This window comes from Oryzias latipes, chromosome 24, assembly GCF_053564925.1.
Source record: "Oryzias latipes strain Hd-rR chromosome 24, Olatipes_Hd-rR_3.1".
In the NCBI taxonomy this organism is placed as follows: Eukaryota; Metazoa; Chordata; class Actinopteri; order Beloniformes; family Adrianichthyidae; genus Oryzias; species Oryzias latipes.
The window spans coordinates 8,852,698-8,879,821 of NC_136260.1; the positions used below are offsets into that span (position 1 = coordinate 8,852,698).

General features: G+C 37.2%; 1 protein-coding gene across 2 annotated transcripts; it reads left to right on the forward strand.

Annotated features, from left to right (window-relative positions):
• Nucleotides 1-26,981, forward strand: xrn2 (5'-3' exoribonuclease 2). 2 transcript variants are annotated; one of them, XM_004083745.5, is made up of 31 exons: nucleotides 1-261; nucleotides 2,115-2,242; nucleotides 2,880-2,991; nucleotides 3,462-3,573; nucleotides 3,899-3,957; nucleotides 4,062-4,151; nucleotides 4,272-4,344; nucleotides 4,551-4,601; nucleotides 4,756-4,913; nucleotides 5,377-5,451; nucleotides 5,677-5,810; nucleotides 6,216-6,273; nucleotides 6,432-6,539; nucleotides 7,911-7,955; nucleotides 8,048-8,191; nucleotides 8,742-8,786; nucleotides 10,138-10,232; nucleotides 10,742-10,877; nucleotides 13,772-13,879; nucleotides 14,134-14,223; nucleotides 14,360-14,432; nucleotides 15,003-15,086; nucleotides 15,733-15,830; nucleotides 15,963-16,042; nucleotides 16,170-16,226; nucleotides 16,456-16,524; nucleotides 16,819-16,947; nucleotides 17,454-17,572; nucleotides 23,717-23,777; nucleotides 25,437-25,632; nucleotides 26,649-26,981. In XM_004083745.5, the coding sequence occupies exons 1-31, from the start codon at nucleotides 187-189 to the stop codon at nucleotides 26,703-26,705; spliced, it is 2,919 nt and encodes a 972-aa protein (XP_004083793.1). In that variant the 5' UTR covers nucleotides 1-186; the 3' UTR covers nucleotides 26,706-26,981. The 2 variants fall into 2 exon arrangements, with proteins under 2 accessions (XP_004083793.1, XP_078798980.1); XM_078942854.1 differs by lacking the exon at nucleotides 8,742-8,786 and having other exon boundaries at nucleotides 28-261.
• Nucleotides 26,982-27,124: the final 143 nt, after the last annotated feature.

Below are 27,124 nucleotides of genomic sequence, written 5' to 3' on the forward strand. Positions count from 1 at the left end.
TGGTGACGCTGTAGGCTGAGTGCGCATGCCCAATCTCCGCGGAAACAGTTTGTTTATTCCGGAAGAAGTGCGTCATGGCTAACATGCTGTAGCTTTCGTGTTTTCCTGTTAAACCACATTACACGTGAAGTGTTTTTAAACGTATTAGGTGTTTTATCCGTTTGTGGATAAAGGAAAATTTCAAGAATGGGAGTCCCAGCATTTTTTCGTTGGCTAAGCCGAAAGTACCCGTCTATAATTGTGCATTGTGTTGAAGAGAAGGTAAGTAGCTAGCATATTATTAGCAGCTGGCTAACACGGGTGGCGTCAATAGATACTCGTGTTATCTGCTCAAGTTTCATCTGGTTTAGCACTCCATTAGTCCAACTAAACTTTTTTTTTTGTTTTTCTCTAAATTTTGAAATTGCACACGCGCTGTAAACATCACTGCAGAGGATGATGAAGAAAGCATTTTGGCACGCACATCGATTTTATAATCGATTTACAAAGCATGATGTAAAATTAACCAAGCTTTGAGCGAAACAACAAATAAAAACGTTAGATTATCGTTTTATTGATGTAAACATCGACCTCACTTATTTTAAATATGTAAACCTAAAATTATGTTACAAAAATATTTAATTAATTGATTAAATATCTTGCCAGTTCACCCTTGTCCTGACCTGTTTTATTAAATTACACATCAATAAGTATTTCTATTTTAGACCTCTCGCATGTTAAAGGTGACACCCAACTACCCTCCATCTAGCGTAGGATAGTTTATTTCCAAAGCTTCTGTTTTTGAGTTTTCCCTTTGATCTACTAGTTTATATTAGGAGTGTCTTGATTCATTTCAACAACGATCGATTTTGGTTGCTGATTCAATTCGTTTTTGATTTTGGTTTATTTTATTTTATTTGATCCGATTTACTGACCTACAAATCGATCCAGGACCTCTTCAGCCAAAAAGCCCTACCAACATGACTCAGAGTTAAATTCCTGGGAGGTTTTCCAGATTTCTTGTATTTTTTGCTAGATATTAAGTGTAAATTAAATATGTGTCTAAGTAAACAAGAATGAATGGCAAAACCACTGTTGTTTTTCCACATCCAAATAAACCAAAGGGATCATTATTAGAACATTCTACCACACTGTATGGTCACATGTATTTGCTAATTTCAAAGTGTTTCCACACATTGGACTGGAATGATGGACTGATCAGTTTTTGCTGACATCACGTGTGTTGTCCTCTGTGATGGTTCTCGGTCGTTTTTACGTTATAGTTAAATAAAACTACCATGTCTCAACCCAAATGTTTTTTTTTTTTTTTGCAATTCGATAATGGATTTATCTCACTATGAAGCAATTGTTTAATAGTATTGGTCGATTTGATTTGATTCTGCAACAGACATATCAATTCTGTTCCATTAGAGAAAACAAAAATCAATTAATGGGTTAATTGTTACTCCCCTAGTTTATATTCCTTCCTGTCATCACCATGGTGAAACTCAACATCTTCCCCCTGCACCATCTCTGACTCTTCCCTCTGATTTTTTCTTCTACTACACAACTTAGTATAACTCATTTTTGTCATGTAATGGCTCTGCATAATTCTTCACTGTTGTAAGATAAATAATTAAAATAGCCTCATTAAACACACTTTTGGCACTTTAATATTGTTAATTATGTTGAATCATTCACCTTTGCATGTCCCTTCAGGCATGCCATTGTGAATCAGCTTAAAGTAATTTGCAAATGTGGTTTGGCAGAGATTTTTACGCCGGATGCCCTTCCTGACAAAACCCCGTATTTCATCCAGGATGGGGACCGGCACAGATCTACAGCACAGGCTACACAGTTAGGCAGTAGCGTGAAGGGTCTTGCCCAAGAAACCACACTGGATGAAGCTCATCATGCCCCGTGGGAAATGAATCCTGATTTCCTATATGATGTCCTACACACAGCCAACTGAGCCATCCAGCCACTAGTCTAGAATTATTTTGAATTAAATACATTTTTATTTATATCTTCCTTAAAGTCTGTTTCTAACTGCAGACAAATATGTTGGCTTTGATTTCATGACATTTGTGTCAATGAGAAATGTTTTAACATCATTAACTGTTCTGTCATTACAGGGGAAAGAGTGTAATGGAGTTCGTATTCCTGTCGACACCACAAAACCAAACCCCAACGAGGTGGAATTTGACAACTTGTACTTGGACATGAATGGGATCATTCATCCTTGCACACATCCTGAAGACAAGTAGGGAAATTTGTTTTTTATTTTAATTTATTTTGGATCACAAAATGTTTTTTTGTTGAAAACACTGCTAAGTTTACAATACTTTTAACTGTGGCTTCAAATTACGAATTTTGATAAGTTTTCTTTAGTTTGATTATTTTACAGCAGTACAGTTTGTGTTATAGGAAAATAAATGATTATAATTTTTAATAAATAGTATCCTTTGATAGGGAACAGAAATTTTTAATACTTAAAATTGAAGATTGTTTTATGTTTTGATTCCCCAATTCTGAAATTCTTCAGGTTTTGTGTATTTTGAGTGGAAAATACTTAAAAATTTTAGCCTACAGTCTTTATTTTTAAACTAAGTTGTAAGAAAAATGCCCATGAATCAAGAAAAACATGCATTTGTTTTAAATGATTGTATCTATTTTATTATTAATATTATTATTATTTCTTAGAGAAAAATAATCAAAATCTTTAAAAAACAAGATTAAGGAAGTTTTTGAAATTATTTGGCAGGAGTGTTGCTTCCTAAATGTTCAAACTTCTGACAAGTTTAGTTAAAATGTCTTTTTTTTTTTTTTAAAACAAAGGGTGGTCTGAAATATAATTTTAAAAAATCATCTATAAATTTACTGTTTTCTATCCTCAACAGACCTGCTCCCAAAAATGAAGATGAAATGATGGTCGCTATCTTTGAGTACATCGATCGCCTGTTCAATATAGTGCGCCCCAGAAGAGTCCTATACATGGCAATCGATGGAGTAGTAAGTTCTTAATTTTTTAATAATTCTGTCTTAATATCTTGTTTACATCGCATTTTAAATGGACAGCTTTTACTCACAGAAGCTTAAATCAACTCACCCAAACTATTTCTTTTTATAGTTTATTACTTGGTATTATACTTTGCTTTGCTTGGACGGGATTGCAACTGATCATTTCAATGTCGTTTCTTATTCATTCTGATATATATTCATTACTGTGTGTGTCTGAAATATTTTGAAACAAAAATGGTACAAAGGATTTTTTTCCACATCATCTTTTGTGTTTTTAAAGTCTTGATTTGGTGGGGAGAAACAGAATTGAATGTTTTCTTATCTGCATTAACATTTCTGCTATGTAATGGGGTAGCTCACATCTGTGAATCTAATTATAAAAAGAGTTTTGAGGGCTGGGAGATTTGTTTGACCACATTTCATGGTATGTTTGAACTGACTCCTGTCTAACTGTGATTCAGGCTCCACGTGCCAAAATGAACCAGCAACGCTCTCGGCGGTTTCGCGCCTCCAAAGAGGGAGTTGAGCTTGTAGACGAGAAGCAGCGCATGAGAGAAGAGATCATTCAGAGAGGTTTGTGACACTCAACTCTTCCCACTTTTAAATTACTGTTCATTTTTTACAAAACATGGGAACATTCCTGGTACCAGAGAATAGCATTCATATGCATGATTGAAAGACATTTTCAGTAATTGAAATATTAAGAAGAAAAAAACAGACCATCTCTTGACGTTTAAACCGAATTTTTAAACTTCATTAGTGCTTGTCCTTGGAAGATATGAATCACGCTACTTTTTCAGTTTTAACTAAAATGTTTCAAAACGAAATTGTCCTACAGGTTGTTGTTTTTTTTTTTAAGCCAACTGAACATTTACTCCCAGACTTTCATTTTTTACAGGAGGTTATCTTCCACCTGAAGAAATCAAAGAGAGGTTTGACAGCAACTGCATCACTCCAGTACGTGAACTGATCTTTAAACGTCACAAGCTGAAATCGGCATGGACAAAACTTTTTTTATTATTCATTTGGATCATTCCGTCTTTATTTTTTTCTACCTTTAGGGAACAGAGTTCATGGACAACCTGGCCCACTGTCTTCGATACTATGTAGCTGAAAGGCTCAGCAATGATCCTGGATGGAAGAATGTTGTTGTAAGTTTAGTCATCAAGCTTTCAAAATATAGTACTTTACCTAAACTTCTCTTCACGCTTTGATCAAGTTCCAACTGGGTTTGTCTTTTTTTTACACCTGTCCTGAATTTTTTTCTGAAGGTCTTCTTGTCTGATGCCAGCGTTCCAGGAGAAGGAGAACACAAGATTATGGATTTTATCCGGAGACAGAGAGGTACAACAGCTACACACAGTTGATCATAAACTGGCAAACAAATGGGTTTACTTTGAGCCTTTTAGTAAAGTTTAAAAAAAAAAATCTTTTTTAAATCTTTTTCTTGGTGCATATTTGGAATTTACTTATGTTGAAAGCAAGCAAGGAAAAGTGCATCACACACTGAAATGAGCTGTTGTTTGATCTGGTAACGTTTTCTTTGACAGCTCAACCTAATCATGACCCAAACACGCATCACTGCCTTTGTGGAGCTGACGGTAAGCGTTCCTTCTGAATCTTAGATTAACAGTCTGTTAAATGCACCACTCTGAAGCATTAAGCCTGCTCACTTGTCTGTGTTTTGGGGCTGATTTTGTCTTGTCTTATCAAAATCCTTAAAAGCTTTCCCCATTCTTTTTTTTTTTTTTGCAGCTGACCTGATCATGTTGGGCTTGGCCACTCATGAACCAAACTTTACTATAATCAGAGAGGAGTTTAAACCCAACAAACCACGCCCCTGCTCTCTCTGTGGACAGACGGGTCATGAGATGAAGGACTGTCAAGGTGTGGCAAGAGAGAAGCAAGGACAGGTGAGCAGCTTCTAATGTAATCCTAGCGGATAATATTTATATTTTTTGGTTGAGATTTGTCATACTGTGCTTAGAGACCCACTGTGATGAAAATGGTGTGTTTCAACATGTTCTTGTGGCATTTTTCCGATGATGGACGACATATAGAAAATTAAGCTTAAACTTGCATTTTGAGTATTTCTTTTTTCAAATCATTATGGATCAGGCAAAAAATGCTGCTTGAAAAAGAATGTATTTGTGACGTAGAATATATGCTGGGCCGGCCACAAGCTCTCTGCTAGATCTGTATTTTTGAACAGCCATATAAAATGGGTTCCAGGGCTTGATATTGCATTATGTGGTGAACATATGTGTATTTTGTTAGCAGTTTCTTTTCTGTTGTAGTCTAATAATTTATTTGAACTAAACACTGAATCTAACAGAGTTTTTCTGCTGGTTTTTGTCTGTTTTTCGTCATTTTCAGCATGATGAGTTTGCCGACACAATGCCGGTGTCAGAGCAGGAGTTCATATTTATCAGATTATGTGTTCTGAGGGAGGTAAGCATTTTTGCCACATTTTATGCTGTATGCAATCATATATAATTATATATGTTCATGTTTTTCTTTTCTTATTAAAAACTGCCCTTTACAGACCACCAATTTGTTCTTCAACACATTATAGTTTTCCTGCTTGAGGAAGAGCTGAAGCATGGAACTGCTCTGCTGCTGGAGATGCATTTTGTTTATTCTTGTATATTCATTTAAGTGTCTTTCTGTTTCTAGTATTTGGAAAGAGAGCTTACCATGGCCAGTCTGCCATTTCCCTTTGACTTTGAGCGCAGTGTTGACGACTGGGTCTTCATGTGTTTCTTTGTTGGGAACGACTTCTTACCACATCTGCCATCCTTAGAAATCAGGTGAGCCTTAGTTTATTCTCCATGTGTGTTTTGGTGTGTTACCTGTTCAAATCCTACTTTTCTTTAAAGAGATTCCTCATTTTACAAGGAAGTAATCTGCTTTCTTAGCTCTAATTGATTTTTAGTTTTGAGGGGGAAAAAACTCTAAATATTAAACCTTTCATGTTTTGTAATAATGAAGCAATTAGAGATGTAGCTGGAGATGAGATTTTTATTATAAGACGAGCTAGTTAATCAGGTAATCCCTATTAAGCTCTGCTTTGATCCTCCGAATGAACAGTGGCATTTTAATCAGGACAATTTAACATTTTGCAATCATTGCACTCATTTAATTGTTTTTATATTTTATTACATGAGGTCTCCTCTTTGGCTAATTGTTATGCTACTGTGTCTGTTTTCTTTCAGAGAGGGAGCAATAGATCGTCTGGTCAACATTTACAAAGATGTTGTTCACAAAACTGGAGTAAGTTTCATCAGATATAGAATCACTCCAATCTGTTATATCACAGTGTGAATTTAAAGCCAAACGAAATTTGGCCGTAACAAACTATGTAAACCAATGTTATTGATAATCCAGTGTTTCATTTGTTATCTGAATTTCTGCTGTTCCGTTCTGTACAGGGCTACTTAACCCAAAATGGCTATGTCAACTTGGAGCGAGTCGAGATGATCATGCAGGCTGTGGGCGTGGCTGAGGACAACATCTTTAAGAAACGCAAAGAGGATGAGGTGAAACATTTTTTTTGTTCTTTATTCAACTTTTTTTCCTAAAGTTTGCAGCAGGAATATTCAGACAGTAACCGCGTTTTCCTGGCCAAAAGTAATCGGAAAGAATGCCTTATCGGAAGGAAAATGCGTCATGTAAACACGCCGTTCGGAATACTCTGCCTCGATCAGACTCGTTCAGATGAAAATTTCTTTCCGATCGAGATAGGTGGGTTATGCCGATTGTTGATCCGATCGTTGTTCATGTAAACGGTTCATTCCGATCGTGTGTCACTACTGCTCTGGTTTACGTCATGCATAGACGGTGTTTCGCTGAGAGAAAGCTTTGGAGCGCAAACAGGACCGACCGGCTGCTCTGCGAACGCCCGGGGAGAAGCGCCTCTCCGCTATCTTACACTCATTGAGGGGGATGCGGGGGAGGACCGCTTCGTGCCCACTGACGTCCGGACCCGAGTTCTGTGTTCGGGCTCGGGTGCCAGTGGACCGACTCTCTGAGCAGAGCAGCCGGATTTATTAATGTGTGTTTGAGGGGAGGGAGGAGGATGCTTTGTAACGTGTGCGTTTTGTTGTTTTGTTATGTGTGGGAGACTTTGGACTGCAATCCGTCCCGCCGCTCTGGGTTAGCGGCTGCCGGACTCAGGAGAACCGTGTGTCCGAGCAGAGCTCAGACCACCAGCACACACACAGCGGCTTTTGGTGTGAGCTTCAAAGCAGAAATGTCGCTCAGTCCTTAGAAACCGTTCAAACAATCACGGGGATTTGTGTTTCCAGTCGTGTCCCGAAAAAATAAAGACTGATGTTATTCCCACACATTTACGTGCAGCCAAGATGCAGATTGCAGCGTTTCATGGTCCTGGATTTTGTGTCCATGATCAAACAAGGCTAATGTTGTTAGTGCGTGTTAGCCTCTCTTAGTCCTGGCTTCTTCCAGCTCCTTTTTTCTTCCACAAAAAAAGCACTGACCACACGGATTAAAAATAAAACGATGAGCGAACAGGCGCTTCATAAGATCCATTACATTAATAAAAAGCATGTTTGGAAGATCGTCTCGTATATTACCGAGCTGCTGCATAAATGTATGTGGCAGTTGTTTGTTTACAACGGGACTCATGTCCTCTTCCGGGATTTTTTTAACACTACTGCGCATGCCCAAATGATTTATTCTGACCAAGAGTGTGGCCATGTGAACGTTTGTTCTAATCGGAAAAAGGTTTTCTGTGCCCATCTGCACGGTGGAATTTTAACCCGACCATTGATCCCATCAAGATATTTTGCCCATGTAACCGCGGCTAGTGTTGGATAATCTATTTTAGAAGAAATCTAAAAGTGTTTGGTTTGTGTTATTTTTCTTGACAATTTCTTTTCCATTTGTAGGAGAACTTCAGAAGGAGAAACAAAGAAAAACGAAAAAGGATGAAAGTAAGAACCACAAAAACCTAGTGAAGAAATGAAATTATTTTGCTGTGGACTGTTTTGCAGTTAATCATCATTGTGCGTTCACCTGACTGCAGGTGGAGCAGCAGGGTCCTGCTTACCTGACCACTGGGCAGTTTGCCCCTCAAGCCTTGGGAAGAAGAGATGTTCCTGAACCCATCCAGAACGCTCGACACCAGGCGTACGACATGAGGATGAACCCCAGAGAGCAAAACAACAAGGTACTTTTTTCAAATATAAGGAATTACTTAGGAAGTTATCTAGAGCAATAGAAGGAAAACATACATTTGCACAATTTGTTATTTTAATATCTTTAATATCTTTGGTGAATAGGATCACATGCACTGTATCAACTGTTATATTTTGGTTAAATGTGTGATATTATATTGTATTTATACTTGCTACTAATTACTGAAGTTGGCTTCTACTTGGGTTATGTAGATTATATTTCAAAACAGTTAAAGACTTAATTTAGCTGGAAACCGACTAATATGTGTTTTTGGTTTGGACTATCCTTGCATTAAAAATATTCTAAATATTGACTTAATCAATCAGGTCACATCAAAAATAAGAGAAGAGATGCAGGCTGTGAAGATTTTCCATTGGATTTGGCTTATGTTTCACAAACAAATGTCTGCTCAAAACTTGCACATGTACTCATTGACTACAACTTACTCATTTGAAATACTGAGGAAAGTTACTATTTAGAGTTCTATATGGAAATATTCAATTTGGTCTGATTTTATTTATTCATTTTTTATTTCCATGCAGAATGCAGCTCAGTCTCTGAAAGCCATGTTGAGGAACGAGGGCAGTGTAAGTTCACTTACATCTGTTTTATACTGCATTCCATCTGGAAAGACATGAACCTGCCGTAGACGATGGTGTAATGATCAGGTTTCTGTTTTCAACACTTAACTACTACTAGTTCTTGATCACAGTTGATCAGTTTAACTTCAACAAGTAATGTTTTTGAAACTGATTCCTCAAAGTACTAGAAAGTTCAGATTTAACTTAAACTTATTAAATTATTTGAGCAAAACTTGCTTTTATACATCCTTCATAAAACTGCATATATATATATTTTATCTACTACAAATACTAAATATACTGCAGTACAAATTATACTAAATAAAACATCGAAATATCTAACGAGATTATGCATAGAATTTCAATTTATGTATACATTTTGTATTAAATATTCCATGGAATTACTATTAATATTTAAAACTATTTGTGATTGTTTTTTTTTTGTGCCCCTTTAATACAGTACTTCATTACATCACTTTAATTATGTCAATATTATATACTGAATATATTTTATATTTTCAGAAAGTCATATCTCATTATTAAACAGATATTTTCTCATGTTCTTACATCTTGACATGAAATTATCATCTACTTTTGCACAAAATTATAGTTTCATGTCAAACAGTAGATTATATCTGTAGTTTATGTTTTTTTGTTTTGTTTTGAGGTCATAGTTTTTCATTCCCTTTAACATTGTTAAGATGTTGACCTAGAACAGGCAGGCAAGCATTAGCATACGAATAAAAATAGCACAAAGCTTCAGAAAAACAGGAATCCTAAGTAGCTACTGTGGGGATTTTTTTTCTCTGCATCAACGTCCTTCAAACACAGCAAGCATGCATATGGATGTTCAGCAGCTTTACCTGACATTGCTTTATGTGGAAGCAGCTTTTGTCTGCATAACGAAAACATTTACTAGTTTCCGTAATTCATAAAGGTTTTGACAATCATTTAGCCTTGTGTGAATGCAAAGTAGTTATTTCTAAATATGAATCTTTAGTTAAACTAACAGTAAACAAGTCTTAGTTATACTTCAGAATCTTTGGTTTTGTTTGTGGACTGCCTCAAATGCACAGTTTATGAGACCACACATTTGTGTAAGAAGAAACCCCATTTAGAGTGAATTTAAAGCTGTTTTTCACGGGGAAATTGGTTTCAAGTTTTCAAACATTTCATGTTCGTTCAGATCGTACTTGTGCTATTGCTCCTTGTGCAGCTAAATCTACAAATACTGCAACTTTAGTCTGATAAGTATATCAGTAAGAAACTTTAAAGGTTATTTGAAATTGACAGAATAATATTAGAGTGAGTTTTAGAACATTAACTTAATGTTTCTTCTTGGTTTGTTGTTCCTCAGTCGTCTTCTGGTGCCAATGAAAGCCAAGATCGCAGAGCACCCAAGAGGAAAGCTGAGGACAGCGACAGCGACCCTGAGCCTGAAGACAATGTCAGGTAAGTACAGATACATATAAACCAGTTCCTCCTTCTCGTATCTCTCAACTGAGGCTTACTAAGCAAACACAAATGAAGATATTATTGTTGCTTCTCAGCTCATGCATTTTTGAAAAAAACTCATATCAAGAACCTTTTTTTGTGGTGCACAAGTCACAGCAGCTAAACCCACCCATCTAATTGTCTATTCATGGAGGCTTCCCTCGTACAAACAAACAGGTGGATTCCTCTGACAGATGCTTTGCAGTTTAAATTGTCTGCACATGGCAGCATAGCTGCCCTAAATCTGCCAACATGTCAAAGCCATTATCTTCTTGCTGGAGTTTTTTCTTTCCTTTTTTTATTGCCTAGGAGGAATGGAGCAATATTTAGGCTGTTTAGATTTTCAACAGCTTTGAATCTAAGTAGATGCTTTTTATCAAGTTAAAAGAAACTGCTGTCTATTCATCATCTGAAGTATGAAAGTATAACATTCTAAAATGAAAACTAATGGTGTGTGTGCATTGCAGGTTGTGGGAGGATGGCTGGAAGCAGAGATACTACAAGAACAAGTTTGATGTGGATGTGACAGACAGTGACTTCAGGAAGAAGGTGGTTCAGTCGTATGTGGAGGGCCTCTGCTGGGTGCTGCGATATTACTATCAGGTGAGTGAATTTCCTTCTAGTTTGTAAGTGTTGTAAGGTGTCAAATTTCCACTAACAGCAAGTTTTCTTTTAACGCAGTATGTTTTTGCTCTCAAATATCTGTTACATTTCATAACTTTAAATTCAGTCCAAACTCACTTCTGGTTTTTACAGATTTAAGCCGGAAAACCGCGTAAAACTGGATGATTTTGGAGCTGAAGTGGTTTGATGCGTATTTGCATCAATGAGTTAAAATACTTTTTAATCATTCCTCTTTACTTTTGCAATAATAAAAACTGTCGGTGAATAATTAGCGGGAAGTCACACCTATCTTAGTGTAGTTTGTTTTCTAAAAACTTTGGATGAAAAATTCTCTGTCCACAAAAGAAATGACCAAATACAGCATTAATTCATATTGGTGATAGGATCCTGAGGTTAGAGCTACCAGCAAAGATGCCTAAAGGAAAACCAGAGAGGAGGTTTGTGAATGTAGTTACGGAGTACATGAAGGTGGTTGGTGTGAACGAGGAGGTTGGAGTGGATGGTTAGGTGGAGGTGGATGATTTGCTGTGGCAACCCCTAAAGGGTTGTTTTGAGGTGAAGACAAATAACCATTCTAATACCAGGTCTGTTAGCTCTGAGGATAAGTGGAGTTTCTTCCAATTGCTGGAGAATGTGAGACAGTTTATTCCTTTTTTAAATATTTGATTTTTTTTTATTCCTCTATTATTGTGAAACATTTTCAAAGAGACTTTCCGTTTTATACACACAAGCAGCAGCAGTGGTGGTGTTTTCCTCTGTTGTTTGATTCTAGGGTTTGTATGAGTAAATGTTCATCTTTTTAATCACGACTTTCTGATTTCCCCCAGTGTAAAAAAAAAATTATTGCATAATTAAGAAAATTGGGTAGGGTGGTGTCAACCTTTGATTTTTGGAAATATTGGTGATTCGTTATGGAGACTCTTGTTGGTTCTACAGAAGCTGAAGGGGAATGTCGTGTTTCAAGGTTCTGCCAGTGTTTTTCTGTTTTGGTTGAACCTAAAACGTTTTATTTTTGCAGATGGCAGGTTTAATAACTATTGAAGTGGTTCTAAATAAAATTAAAAAAAAAGACATCTTGAGTGTCTCCACCACATGCACTTCTATAACACTGTCTGACTCCTTAAATTTAGTTTGAAGTGTAATCATTCACTTTATCATTCTAGTGTTGTAAAATATTGATCTTTATCTTAAAATGAATGAATTAGCTGTGGGCCCGCTCTAAAGAAGCTGGGGCGTTCAAGCCGAGCGTGGGGATTTGTCTGGCTTGATTGTGTGTTCGCACACTGTGTTGACTCCACATCCTTCCTACCCCAAACCCCGTCCCAGGGGGCAATCTGAATGAATTCATTAGCGGTCCTCTGGCGGTGCTGGACGTGTCTCCTCTTCAGTGTCGCACATTCACAGTTCTGTCTACGGTTGTCATCCTCCCCACCTCGCCGAGTGATCAGGGAAAACAGATGGGTGTAGCCAAAGCCCAGCAGAAGAACATTTTAATTGTGTGTGATTGTCTTATGTCGTCTTGGATTTGTTTTATGGCTGTTCGTATTATTTGCCAGGTTTCGTCAGCACGTTCTACCCAAAATCAATTTTTTACACTTTTCCAGTATTATTTTCACAAATAAAATGGATGCAAATGAAGGTGACTTTTCAACATTTTAAAGTAAAGATTATTCAATTTTATCAGCCCCTTATTCAATAAAATAGTAAATAACTTGCTTTATTTTATGAAGACCTTATTTTCGCTGTGCTTTATGAACTTTGACACACAACTCTTTGTTGATAAAAGTGAAATATATCCATAAATAATTCATTTGATTGCTGGATTTTAAAAGTACGTCTTTTCTATTATTACAATAAAGGATCATATTATTGTTTTTTGATAGTAAAGTGGTTGAAGGCTAAAGCATTGGTGGATTTATCTTTGAGCTTTGTTCTGTGGTACTTCAGTTTGTTGAATACGATGTTCTTCTGTGAGGGGAAAATGCAAAAACTAGATCTTTAAGACTGGATGTTTATTCTGTGTTGGAGCATCTTTGTTCTTAGATACATTTTTAAAATACTGAGTTAAGGGAAGAGATTAATATGCATATGTAACATGGCCGATCATTGTTTTGCCGGTAATGGCTGGAAGGATTTTCTTTTGCTCATCTACATTTTATGCAACATTGACTGTTATAAAATTTGAACAGGAATGCACTGATGATTACTTTAAGCAGTTTCTAAGCAGACAGTCAGGAGTATTTCGTGGATTTAAATGCAGACACATCAGGATTGGAGCTTTTTAAATGTCAGCAGAGTCTTCTTGGTGGGCTTCGATTGACTAGGCTTCTGAAGTGGCAAATGATTTATGAAAAAAGGACAAAGAAAACGATTCATTTTTAAATTTTGTCATTTGCTTTAAACTCTTTTTGTGTTCCAATCTGAACAATAATGTTTTCCAGCTACCACTACATTGATCTTATAGCAAAGATATTGTGAATTTTAACAGATATAATCTCTGATTGTTTTCCATACATCTGACAATTGTTTATTGTGAAGCTTTGTTTTTAAAAAGATGTTATTTTATTCCATTTTCATTGGGAAACCTTCCTAAGTGTATGAATATTGTTTGTCATTTTCAGATTTTAATTCACATTTGTTTAAATAAATTCAAAATAAATGTTATGCATTGTTGCAACTTTAAATAAATGCTTCACTATTAGGCTTTTTTTTAGAAGTTTGACTCTAATATGAACAAAAAGTTAGGTTTGAGGAATATCCTTTATAATGAAACAAAATCATCTTTTAAGTTTCTGCTTCACACAGTTTTGTTGAACTTGTATGTTTCGGATGCAACTGCTGTCAGTAAAGCTTTGCTGCCTGTGGATTTGCAGGGCTGTGCATCCTGGAAGTGGTACTTCCCATTCCACTACGCTCCGTTTGCCTCTGACTTCAAAGACATCAAAGAAATGTTCACGGAATTTGAGAAGGACACCATGCCGGTAAGAAAGCACTCAATCATTCAGATTTTTATGTGGCTGATCCTAACGGGCTTCTCCTGAGTTCTTTTTGTGAGTTCATTGCATTCAGTGCATTTTGTTGAGAAAATGATGAAATTAGATCATAATCAACAATTTTATTATTTTACAGGTTCACGTTTTAGATAATTATTAGACTGATCGTTATGTTATGTGGATGACTAACTCAAACATGTCTGAACACTAAAATTCTCACATAAATTTGTTGTTGTGCTCAGTTCAAACCTCTGGAGCAGCTAATGAGTGTGTTTCCTGCTGCCAGTGGGAACTTCCTGCCACCAACGTGGAGAAACCTCATGGTCAGCCCGGTGAGTTTAGGAAAACTGAAGACAATTTAGGGAACTTCTGACAAGTCTTTAATTTAAAACCACAAAAAAAGACTTTTCCATCTTTTTTTTTTACCTTCATCATTTTCAAATGGTCTTCTACTGTTGTCCTTCACAGGAGTCTTCCATCATTGATTTTTACCCTGACGATTTTGCCATTGACCTCAATGGTAAAAAATACGCTTGGCAAGGTAAGCCTTACCTAGAAATGGGAAGCTAGCCTTTGTAGCTATTATCCTGCACAAAATAAACATTTATTAACATGTTTCTGTGAATTTGTATTGCTAGGAAGACGTGATACCACTGATTCATGTCAATGATTGAAATTGTTATATATGAATACATAGTTTGGGTCTGCTAAAACTTCTAGCAGAATTAAGAATATTATTTTTTTTGAAGACATTTAATTTTAGCGTTTTTTTTAAATAAACACTAATTGGGACTTAATATGCGAAGCATGAGTGCACCACATAGTAATAGACAAACACTCCCTCCAGGTCTTTACTTTTTTTGTGCATGTCGATTGGAATTTAGACATATTATGTCATCAGTTGCGCTGGGACCAAACATCACATATATTGCACATGTTTTACTTGAATGTTGAGTCGACATTGGGAATCCTGAGCATTTTTTGATGGCAGGCTTAAAGTTGAAAATGCTGCAAAGTGCTTTTTCTGTTTTAATTTAAACCAAAAAAGGCTCAAGTAGCTTCAGAACTTATTTGTTTTGGTTGAATGTTAAAGTATGATTTGTTCTCAAAGGTGTTGCTTTGCTGCCTTTTGTGGATGAACGGCGTTTGAGAGCTGCTCTGGCAGAAGTCTACCCTGACCTCACGCCTGAGGAAGGTGAGCAAAAGTCTTTCAGTACAAAGGGTTTTAAACTACAAGTAGTTTGGAGATCAAGTGTTAGAAACATATCTGTGTGCTGTATTTGTAACCGCTTTTTTTCCCACCATTCTTAACTTTTCTTACATTAATTCTTCCATATTGTCTTATTAGGTTAGTAATTTAAATAAGATTAAAAATTGATTTTGTGTATGGTGTTTGCTATGCTTTTATTTCATCCATGTTTTATGGTGAGTTATTCACTATAACGTTTGTTTTTAATCCGCAAATGTTTCTTTGTTCCCTTATAACTTTTTTTTTTGCCTTTTTCCGTTAAAGACGGAAGAATGTCCACTTGGATTATTTCATCAAGAAGATTTTTTTTCCTTGATCATTTATGACTAGTTTTTCTTTTTTAATATATATTTGCAGACATTTGCATATATTTGTATATATTTGCTGTTTTTCCTCAAAATTTATCAAATCATTTAGAATTTTCCTAAATCAATTGAATTTACATATATTTTTACGTATTGTGTGCTTTTTTCTCTCTCTCTGTACTTTTTTGCCTTCATTATCTAAACGAATTCTGTTAGAGCTGCAGTGTGTTTTTAAATTCTGCTTACAGTATTTTCCCCCTGAAAAGTTTCCACGTTCTTTGTTGCAGCGAGGAGAAACAGTCTGGGCAGCGATGTGTTGTTTGTTGGAAAGAGTCACCCGCTGTATGACTTCATCCATGAACTCTACCGGGATGAATGTAACAAGGTACGAGGCTCCAGGAGGATAAATCCAGTTTAAGATACTTATAGCATGGTCCTAATTTGTACAATCAGTTATTAAAAGCTGTAGCAATTATGTCTTTTTTAGTTTTTAATCTGCTATGTTTGTTTCTGCCAGGGCACAGTGGTTCCACCAGAGCTGTGCTTTGGAATCCAAGGGTTATTAAATCTTGATAACAACCCTGTTCTACCAGACAAGTAAGGAAAATCTGTTTCCTCCTGATTTTTGTTTGTTCATGTCTTAAAAAATTTACTTTAATGTCTCGCAAGAGCTGCTGAAGCCAGATGACCATGGCGGTCATTTAATCGTATCTTTTTCTTTCAGGCCAGTGAAGTCCCCTATCCCTACATTGCGGGACATTTCACAAAGTACTGCAGTCAGGTATGTTCTCAATATAAAATGTATAAAGAATGCACAAAGTTTGAATGGTTTTGATAAACAACAGAATTAAAAGAACAAATGTCCTTCTTTGCACATTTTTTTTTACTAAAGCTTTTAGTTTTATAAGGCAACAACACAATTTAGAAGATATGCAAACTGTTGACTTTATTATTTATGGACTTTGAACTCTCGAAAAATGGTTTTATTGAGTTAAAACATATTTTTCTAGTGTGAAGTTCAAGGACCCTGAATTTGCAGTTGGATATGTGTTCAAAGCAGTTCTACTCCCTGGAGCCAAGTGAGAATTTTTTATTATTATTATTAATATTTTAGGTGCTTTGCTGAAACTGAAATTCTATGTTTACTTTAAATTAATATACATTGCCTCATACTTCTTAATCTTTTTTGTGACATAGTAAATCATACAAATTATAAACGATTATTTAGTCCATTATACCACAGTTTTTGCTGCAGCTTTACATTTAGAAGCACTGCAGTACCACTTAAAGGAAACATTGGTTTATTTTGTGGACCACATTCTGTGGGACTGCAGAATTTATTTACTTTTTTTTTGCTGTGAATATTTTTTAAGGATTCCCACTAAAGTCTTGAAGCCAGGAGACTGGGAAAGGGGGAACAGGGGACCATGGAGACCCCAGCTGGGATTCAACCCCAACAGACAACAGGCTCACCTGGACCAGTCTGGCTTCAGAGCTCTTGGGTACATTTCAATATTAACCCTCACTAACTGTAGATATTTTGACTCTTTAAAAAAACTGAAGCAGGTAAAAAAAATATTTTTTTCTTTTGCAAATAGTGATTCAGAACATCTAACAATTAATGATATAAATGGCTTGGCAGTTTTATAACTTTTCAGACTTGTTTTGTTTTAAAATGTTTGTGCGCTGCTACCCGAGGTGCTTAAACTTTGCAGAGAATTATAATTTACTTTAATTCTTAAGTAGTAGTAACTGAATTTTGTGGTTTATTTAGAGCTCTTTAAAAGGTAGATCCAAAAGTGATTGTATTAAAGTAACTGTCTTTAATAGGAAGTTGACAGTACAGCATTGGGGTCCAAAGTATCAGAAGGATGAATGAACTCTGAAAAAACGTGTTTGTATATTCATTGATGATACATAGAATGAATCAGTGTCTGCGAAATAACAGGATAACAGCTTTGTTTGGATCATTTTAATCATATAGTAAAAACGTTTTTTTATTCTTTAGTCACAGTCTGAACAGGAACCAACAAGGTGGAGGACAGTACAGCAACACTCCACCCCCAGGCACCTACCACCAAGGAAGCTACCGTCCACAGCACGCCGGTGGCCACCGTGGATTTCAACGTAAGTGCACTTTAGAGTCTGCAATCCCTTCTATTGTCCCTGTATTAAACACACAACTTAAACCCAAACGATAAGATGTACAACATTCATATTCAGACCAAATCTTACTATTATGCGATGTGATTTTTGCTAATATACTTATTGGTATGTACCCAACTTGGAGTTTTCATTTTTACACACGATTTCATATTTAAATTATTAAATCCCAGTTGAGATATGACTACTACTCTTTGTTGAAATGATCAAACATTCTTCCTTAAGTATAAAATTGGGGTGGTTTTAGTTTATGAATGAGCATTTGTGATAACTGAATGATTCATTTTGTCAGTCGTTTTTGCCGTCTTGAAACAACGTCCACACAATGTTCTGAGTGAACGCTTGAAGCTGATTTTCAGCATGTTCTCATTTTCACTGCAGGTTCCACACAGCTTTAATTTTCTAAAAGAATTTCCTAAAGAGTTAATGTTTCCAAGAGTTGATTAACGTCTTTAACTCCTGAAAGGCCTAGTATCATTTTCTTCTGAGCTCCTAGAGTTAATTTAACACGTTTTTGTTATTCTTTCTTTTTTTTTTGTTGCAGCACTTTACAGCGGCCTAAAAAATACAAAAACATCTAAAAAAGCGGATTTTCTAGGCTCTCCAGGGTTAAGAGGAAAAACTGACATTTCAGAAAATAGTTTTTTTTTTTAAGTTAGCTTGTTTTATCTGTTTTTCTATGTCTATTTGCAGTTTTAAATACCGTCCCCTCAAATGCTGAAGAGCTGTATTGAAAGGATTGGAAACAAATGGAACATTGGCCTGTTTTAGTCTTTAATCACTTTTGCTCTTGCTAAGCATGTTTTTAAAAAACGCTGCACAGAAGCTCAAAGCAGAGCTCAAACTATCAACTTTGTATGGTTTAATTTACCCTGAAATGATTTTTCTTATTTTAAATACTCAAAAAAACAACCTATCAGACTTCTATTAGATCTGCTTTAGCCTGGTTTCACTCACCAAATTCCCTAAATGTGATGTACCGGAAAGGTTGGAGGTGCTCTTTCTGACTATGATTGCTGTTTATCTTGTGTGTTACAGTGCACTCTTAGTGTTGCTGCCGAACAGAAGGTAGAGCTGTGACTAGAATTAAGGTTTCCTGAAAGCAGCAGATGAGCACAATCTTGCTTTTTCTACTCGGGCAGCGGTGTAAAATGTATTATTCTGTCTGTCAGGCATTTGGGAATGACATTTATCTTTATTACTGTTCAGAAACTGCTAGAGTTTTTAATTGTACTGACATTAGCATAATTGTCATCAACTCAAGTGGCCGTCTTATTTCTGCTGCATCTGATCAAACACAAAGACATCAGCAGAGGGGAGGACGCAGCACAACTTGAAATTAAACTAAAAGGCATCAGTCTTTACTGAGCCGAAGGGAAAATGTAAAAACACATTTTTATATAATAATAGGGTTTTTTTTTTTGGCAATTGGTATTGTTGGCGATTGAAAGTCTGTAATTGTATGCGGGGCGCTTCATAACACTTGCTTTTGAAATCAATCATGAAAATGAAGATGAATCGGCTTCTCTCCAAACGAGAGAGACATTTATGTTTCACAAGGAGGGTTTTTGAATAACTGTACCAATACGAAACACTTAATTGTGTTACATGATTACTTTTCTCACATGATGGATTTTCAGACGAGAAGACCCATATGGAAGTAAAATCTCTTCCTCAGCTCCTAATCACGCTCTGTGTTGGCCCCCAGACTCGGCCCCACGGTCCTCTGCCGGCTCTTCACCAGTTTGACTTTGACATGCCAATTTGCAAGAATATGAATAATTTCATCTGCCCGCTGATGACTATGCGGGGGAGTCACCACTATCCTGGTGGCACTTGATGCAAATGGGGGCTTTTGGCTCCTGTTGGGCGGCGCCTGCACCTCCCATGGCCTGTACCGTGCATTCTCTAAGCTAAAGTAGCCAATTAGCTGTCTTATGGGGACTGTTTGCATTTATTTCAGATTTTTCTGCTAGATTCCATTTGCTGAAAATAGTTTCAACAACAGAAAATTGCCTTAAACCGATGGCGTTGCTCTGCCTGCACCAAATGACATTTCACTGTCAACTGATCCTTTTGACTGTATTTCTGATCAACCGCTAGATTTCTTTCTGATTTCATGACCGACTAACTGACTGGTTCTTCCTTAAGCTGCAGCCACCGTTGACCATTTTTAATATTGGAAACTCTTGGAATGTGATTATGGAGAAAAGCTGTGTGCTTTTGTCCAGGGAGCACTTTCACACAGGACCAATCCTCTGCTTGGCCGGTAATCACTGCAGGCTTTGGTGGACCCGGCTTTTGTGAAAATGTTTTTGGGTTGGGGGTTGGGGTGGCTGATTAGCGTTGTGGGAGACCAGGGCCAGTAATGGGACTCTCGAGTGGCTCCGCTGGACACAGTGGCACCCTCTGATAAAAGCATCCGAGAGGATCCTGCTTGATTGGGTGTGTGATGTACACTGAAGAGGGTTGAAACCAAAGTTAACTTCCCCCTTTGACAGAACTGCTCCCTCCTGCAGCGATGTGTCAACATGCTCCCTCTGAAACATGCTGCAGAGCTTTGTCCAAAAACACCAAGACCAGCTGAGGAGTCTCTGCTGGTGGTCATTATTGAGTTGACTCACTGTGACACCATTGATTAAGCAAACTTTGGGAACTTAAAGCCCTCCAAACTTCTATTTTATGATCCTTTCTAAATGTAGTCAATTCCTTTTTCAACATTAATTAAGTGATCGTCTTTGCCCGATTTCGTACTTTAGTTCTTTTAAAGCTTTGTTTATGGCAGGAATGTAAAAGACAAGTTAAGAGCACATTTTGTAATTCCTTTACCAATTGCATGTTGAATTTAATTTGCTCTTCATTAACGTGGAGAATGTTGGTATCTTATTATTTTAAATGACAATTTTTTTTATGATGCACTTAATATAAGAAAAAAGACTGACCCGAATCTCAATAAAATAACTGAGCCACATAAGTTTTTAATTCTTTTTTATATGATACACATTTTTTGCTTGAGTTCCTGTAGACAGAAGAGTGCAAAGTGAGATTTATTTATTTTTTCTTTTCTCCTCAACCAAAAAAATATTATTTTCAGGAGTAGGTGATCTTAGCTTCTGCTTTCGTTTGCTGAGCTTTGAAATGGTTTCTTGGTTTGTGCTGCAGCAGCAGAGTGTGCCAATTTCTTTGTCCTCCATGCAGAATAGTTACTGTCCTGCGTCTTTTTTCCAAACCTGAACACGTCACACAGGGCCTGAGTCAAATAGTCGCTAAACTAATTGAAAAGAGTCCAAGAGAGACATTAAGTTGTTTAGCGCGGTTGTAATCCCTGCATTAATACAGTGCACACTGCGTGTTTTAAGGATTTAAAGCGTAATCCTTTGTTGGCTTTTGTCTGGGGCAGACTGGGAGGCTATACAATTTCAGATCATTGTTAATTAAGGAGATTGACAGGTGTCCACTTATAATTCTCTCTTTTGAGTCATAGTTGGTGATGAGAAAAAGAAGACCAGAGTGTGTTGGAGTTATAATTGCAGCCCCACTGGGTGGTCCACTTAAGGTTTGTTGGTAGTGGAGATAAACATGAAGACCAGACGACCAAAAAAAAAAGAGAATGTGCCAACAGCAGTCTGCCTGCTTGTTGGTAATTGTGTGTTATACTGTGGGTTGCAGCAGACAGTAGTGCAATAGTCCACCACTTTTAACAGGTGATGCTATAATTTGTTTTGGTTTATTTTTATTTATTTGGGAAATGTCTATCAGACTATTATGAGCCTTAAACATATTTTCCTTCGTTTAAATATTTGTCTGAGGTCAAAATCCTCATTAAAACATCATTCAGGTTACAAATGTGACATTTATACTCGTGTTACATAAAGGATTAATGAGCCGCATTAGCAGCCTGAGGCATTGGTGGAAAACATAAAGGAGGGGAAATTACATCACTTTCTCAACCTTAACAGCTTATGTTGAGTTTTTTCAGCCCCAAAATATACTTTCTTTTTTTTTATCTGCTTTTTGGAAATTAGAAAATTTTGTCTTTGTTGCATTTTTCATTTCCCGCCGTTATGCCATATTAGCTAGAAAGGCAATCTCCCTTTTTGAAAGGTGTTTGGCCAACAATGTCATTTTCTTTTGTTTGGAGTAAAGGGCAGACACTTAAATAAAGCTTTAAAAGTGCAAGTCAACCGATTGGGTTGGAATCTGATTCGGAGCGTGTAAAGATTGTCACCATGAGGAGAATTTTGTCGTATCATTGGTGTATAGATTTTAGAGTGAACCTTTAGGACAAATAAGTAAGGGTTAATGGCCGACGAAGTGTGCGCTTACTACTTTTTAACGCACGCCGTGGAAGCCTGAATTCGCGTCGGACGGTTGCTTCCGCGAAGTGCGTTAAAAAGTAGTAACCGCACACTTCGAAGGCCATTAACCCGCTTATACCATGGTCACTTACAAAAGCAATACATATTAACCAGGTTTTAGTCCTTAATTCTTGTTTTTTTTTCGATTTGGATCACTTTTCTCATAAACAGCGTACTATATGTTACGTGATGCGGCGCATCGCGCCGCATCACGTAACATATAGTCCGCGTCGCGCAGCACCACCGATGCAGTCAAGATTCGGCGATATATATATGCTGATCGTCCCGATGGGTTGAATAAACATCAATTCAGAGGGAAAGTTAATCGCTTACCGCTTGTTTTTGCCCAGATGATGAAGCAAAAGGTTGTTTTACAGAAGCCGGCGCAGTGATACAAATCATTTAAGCTAGCCGACCGGAACTTCTTTTTTCATCGTGCGGTTATCAGGTTTTAACGCATACCCAGCAGCCAATCAGAATCGAGTATTCAACCGGACCATGGTATAACAAAGAAATATACAATAAAATCGTCAAAATAAAGGGTCTCATCCATGCTACATCATCTTCATCATCAAACTGTGAGGAAATATTTCAGCACGGATGGCTTATCTGCAATTTAGTGATCTTTCACATAAATAGTAGCATGGTTGGGACTTTTTCAGTGTTAGATTTTTGTCCTAAACTGCATTTTCTTGTTGTGATCTTTTAGTGTTGGTCCAGCGCTTGTCCCCTCCATGATCAAGTGTCATTGTTGGGGCTCAAACGTCCAGCTTGTGTTTTTTTTCCTCACCTTTAATTCAGGACCATCGGCCCTGTGGCTTCAGTGGTGAGCCGTTCCTGCATCCACTCTCTCCATGTTTGTAAATGTGAGCCTCCAGGTCCCTTTCACCGAGCCCTTCACCCACCTCGGGCTCAAACACTCGGCAGGCCGGCCCCTATAAACAAACAAGTCCATGTCTCGCAGCTGGTCATTGCCTTGGCAACAGTGAAGCTAGAAGAAGCTGTTCTCCTTTTTTTTCTTCTTTTTTTTTTTTTTTTTTTAAGTGCGTCTCTTGAAGGGCTTGCAGCAATGGAACCAGGGTACTTGAGGCGTCCACAATGCTGCCTGCTGAATGCTTATTTTATTTTCTGAACAAAAAATGCAAATGTGGCGCTCCCGCTTTCTCCTCATCTGCGTTTCCTCCCACCCTCCACCCCCAAAGGCCAGTGCGATGAACCTTTTTTTTTAATCTTCTTCATGACAACTGACTTGTTGTGTATCCATGACAAAAATTAGGCAGTTGTTGTGTTTTCGTTCTCCACGTAATAACAAAGTCAAATCTGTCAAGAGTTGTGAAAGTTTAGAATCTCCACACGGATCCTGTCTTCTTAAAATAAAGAACATGTAGGTTAGAATCGGTCGACCGGAGGGAAAACCCTGAGCTTGTCATTGTTTCTCACTTGTGTAGCCTTGTGATGGTCTGCAGACCTGCCCTCTGCCCTAAACACAATAATGTCCGGTAGAGGAAATTCTGAAAAATGAAATGAATTGAGCTTTTGAACTGGACATTTTTGTGGATTTAACATGTTTTTATTGTTTAATGAACTGTTCATATTTTAAAATGTTGACACACTATGGTTCAGCATTCAGCTGCATTTGAAAGCCTTCAGATGAAGGCAAAACTTCATTGCAGTCCTTTGCCACTTCAAGAGAAAACTTGAAACTTAGGTCAGCAGAACCACTCAGGACCATGGCTTTTGTTCTGTGCAGATTCCAGACCAAATCCTCAGTTGGGAGCATCACAACCTTACCAACAGCCGCAGTTTTCAAGGTGAGTTCTCCCATGTGTCTGCTTTTGTCTATCCTATTTGAAATTTATATATCTTGACATTTTGATTGAAATTTGCATAGTTATAACCATTTTAGGCTCATTTTTTCACTTTTTTCAAATTTCGTAAGTCTACAATTAGCATTTAGAGGGGATCTCTTGGTTTTTCATGTGAAGGTAACACAGCTCCGCGTTTCCTGTCTTTGCTGTCGCTGCATCCAGATAAAACCTCCCTCGTTTTCCTCACATTGGTGTTGCTGCTGTTCCTGAAGTACATTTTTTTTTCCCCCTCTGGTCGCTGTAAAACTAATTTCTCTGGAGGACGTTTGTCTAAGTTAATGAAGCAGCACTAATGCTGTTGGAAGCTGCGTTGTTTCCTGCGTTGCAGCCTGCAACTTGGCACAGACCACCTATTGATTCTGGCTGTAGACCTCTCCAAAGTCCTAATCAGGGTCCGCGGTTCAACTTTTCAGTCTCATTGTGGCTCTGTGTCACTTCAGGTCAGTAGTTATTAGCAGCAACTGAAAACAGTTTCTTTACCTACTCAGGAGAAGACGAAATGAAACGCAGAAGGAACTTGAAGAGAGGGGATTATGGATTCCAGCGCTCACTTAAGTCCAGCGCTGGCCAGAGTGTGACATGGTTCATTAATGAGGGATGGGGGCCGCTACTCTTACTTTCTTCTCTCCCAATTGTTCTTCATATGAGACTTGTATCATCACTGCTGGATTAAAATATTGTCCCGAGGCTGTTTGGAGTATGGTGGACCTGCTTTCAGTCTCTCAAAGTTATAGAAATGAGGCCACTTGAGTTACAGATGGATGTGCTTCTTTTTACTTTATATTCATCTATGCCCTTCATATGTTTAGAGAGCCAGTTGCATCTTTTTCCAGCTCAGTCCAATGGTGAACTTGGACCAAAAAAGATTTTTTTTTTTATAAATGTTGAACCTACAATTTAGCCAAAAGGATTAGATCCAGCAGTCTGAACCTTCAGATTCAAGTTAAGGAAGTTAAAAGAAACCCGGACCATTAATAAGAAATCCTTTTTACTTTTTCGTTGAAGGCTGTTGGTTGCATTTTTGTTCAGTTAGAGAATTTTTGTTGTGTTTTGTGTATTTTATTTAAAATATAATGTAGTAACGTCTAAATGTACAATTAAATCCTGCACCTCAGCAAAAATAATGTCATAATTCTTGTGAATTTGGAGATATTTTTTATTGAAAAAAAAGATTTTTCAAAACAGTTTTTAGTGATACGTTTACATCTTAATTTGTAAATCATCTTTAAATTTGGACAAGGGGCAAAATTACTGCTTTACAATTTAAGCTGCTGAAACATGTAGGGACTCTGTTTGATACTTTTGAAAAATTAGCTTTTGCAGAAGCATTAACTGTGTTCTTTGATAGAGAGTAATATCTGTGAAGTATGTGATCATGGCGCATGAACCCATGATGGCAGATATTCACCTCATTACCCAGTTTAGGGAGTTTTCCGTTTGAGCTCAGGTGCTTTTCATTCCAAACTCTCTACTCCCACTTCAGATGAAACCCGGCGTGGAACGCCGCCGTTTTTGAGCCCAGAAAAACCACCACTTCCAACTAAAGATCCAGACCTTGCTTGGGGCACTTCACAGAACCTCATAAGTTTGATGTGTTTCCAGGCATCAACAACAGCCGCCGCAGTACTCGGGCGGCGGACACGGATGGAATCGGGTCGTGCAGTCCCAGCCGTCGGCGTACCAGCAGAACGCCAACCGCGATCGGGGAGGGCCGAGGCATGCCGGCTACCAGCAGCCCCACGATCACTGGCAAGACCGCCAGGACGATCGAAGGGGCAACCGAGGGCAACCGCAACAGGTAAGCCCTGAAAATCTCCTGACTCAGTTTAAATGTTGACTGTTTGATGCAGTTAAAACTGTTCCCATCAGCAGAAGTTCCACAGAAATGTTAGAATTTTAAAGTTTGTATTTAGTTGAAATCAAATAGTTGTGTGGCAGGCTTGGTAATGCCCCTTATATCATTTGTTTATTAAAGTTTCTTGACTGTTTAATTTTCATTTTCAGATAAAAGAAAAACAAAGGAAATAGTGGGTAATAATAAATTAATAATCAGATATTTGTTATGAGATTTGTGTGATTTATAAAAGCTGATCAAATGCTTCATATTTGTTAATTTAATTTTTTTTTCTAGCAAAGATGTAAAAATTAATTTTAGAAAAAAATAGTTTACCTGTGTTCATAACATGGTGACCTGTAGTTACTTAACATATTTGTAATAAAGGGATTAGACAACATTAACAGCTTTTAAAAACAGGCAGTTTTCCATTAAAGCCTCACCGGGAACGGAAAGCTCCCGAATCATTTTGTAAACATGTTTGCCCCCTCATTTCCTCAATGGGAAGTAAACGAAACTGCAGCCTGTAATATTAACTCATAATAAAAAACTATTCTGTTCTCTGCAAATTCAGAGCAAGAGGAAGTCCAATGTGCAAAGTATGCCAGAGAGTCACAATGAATAAGTTTTGTCCTGTTTATTTTACTCAAACCAAACACTGTAATGGAGCTTCAATTTAGTCTGTGGGCGACATCCATTAAAGGGTCACTGCACACAAATTCCAACAAAGCTCTCCTTTACTTCAGGTTATAGCGGGCCATACAAATTCTTTTTGTTTCATAGTTCTTTTCAAACGCATTACTCTGTTTTTTCCAGATTAAAATACTTCAGGGAGATTTTTTCTTCTTTTGGTTTATTCGAAAACGCACATTTTCTGCTTCTCTTTTTCACACAAATGTTTAATTTTAAGTTAAGGTGTCCAAATTCTAAAGGATTAGAAATAAAATTGTATATTAAATGCTTTTTATTTTATTTCACAGGGGTACGGCTCCAGCAGAAGCTATCCTCCTCCTCCACCATCCAGACGCTGGAACTGAAATGGGACAAATATATTTTAGGGGGATTGAAACTTCTTTTGTTAGAAAAATGTGTCCTTTTTTCACTGTCTTAATGTACAGTGTTTTTTTTCTCATTCTTTTCTCAACTTTAAGGAAAAGAATTAATTTGTCATTTTTATTATCAACAACTTGTTTAGCTTGTAAAATGCAAGTGAGTCATGTACAAAGTGCCCCACTGTTTTCGCTTTTGAGAGAAATTCCTCCAAGCAGTTCATGTTTAAGAAAAAAAAACTTGGAATAAAATAATTGTTGGAATATTTGTTCATCTTTCTTGAAATCCATGTCAGTCAATTTAGTAATAAAGGTAAAAAATATATATAGTTTTTCAGCTGGTGTACTATATTAGCTTTGCAGTAAGTTTACCTTGATGCTTTTTTTGTTAGTTTCTTCATAAAAGT

Excerpts from the sequence above, each read along its gene's own strand:
- xrn2 (XM_004083745.5), top strand. The coding sequence starts at position 187 with ATGGGAGTCCCAGCATTTTTTCGTTGGCTAAGCCGAAAGTACCCGTCT. Across the intron at positions 5,811-6,215 it reads CTGCCATCCTTAGAAATCAG|AGAGGGAGCAATAGATCGTC; the intron begins GTGAGCCTTAGT and ends GTTTTCTTTCAG. Across the intron at positions 13,880-14,133 it reads TTGAGAAGGACACCATGCCG|TTCAAACCTCTGGAGCAGCT; the intron begins GTAAGAAAGCAC and ends TGTTGTGCTCAG.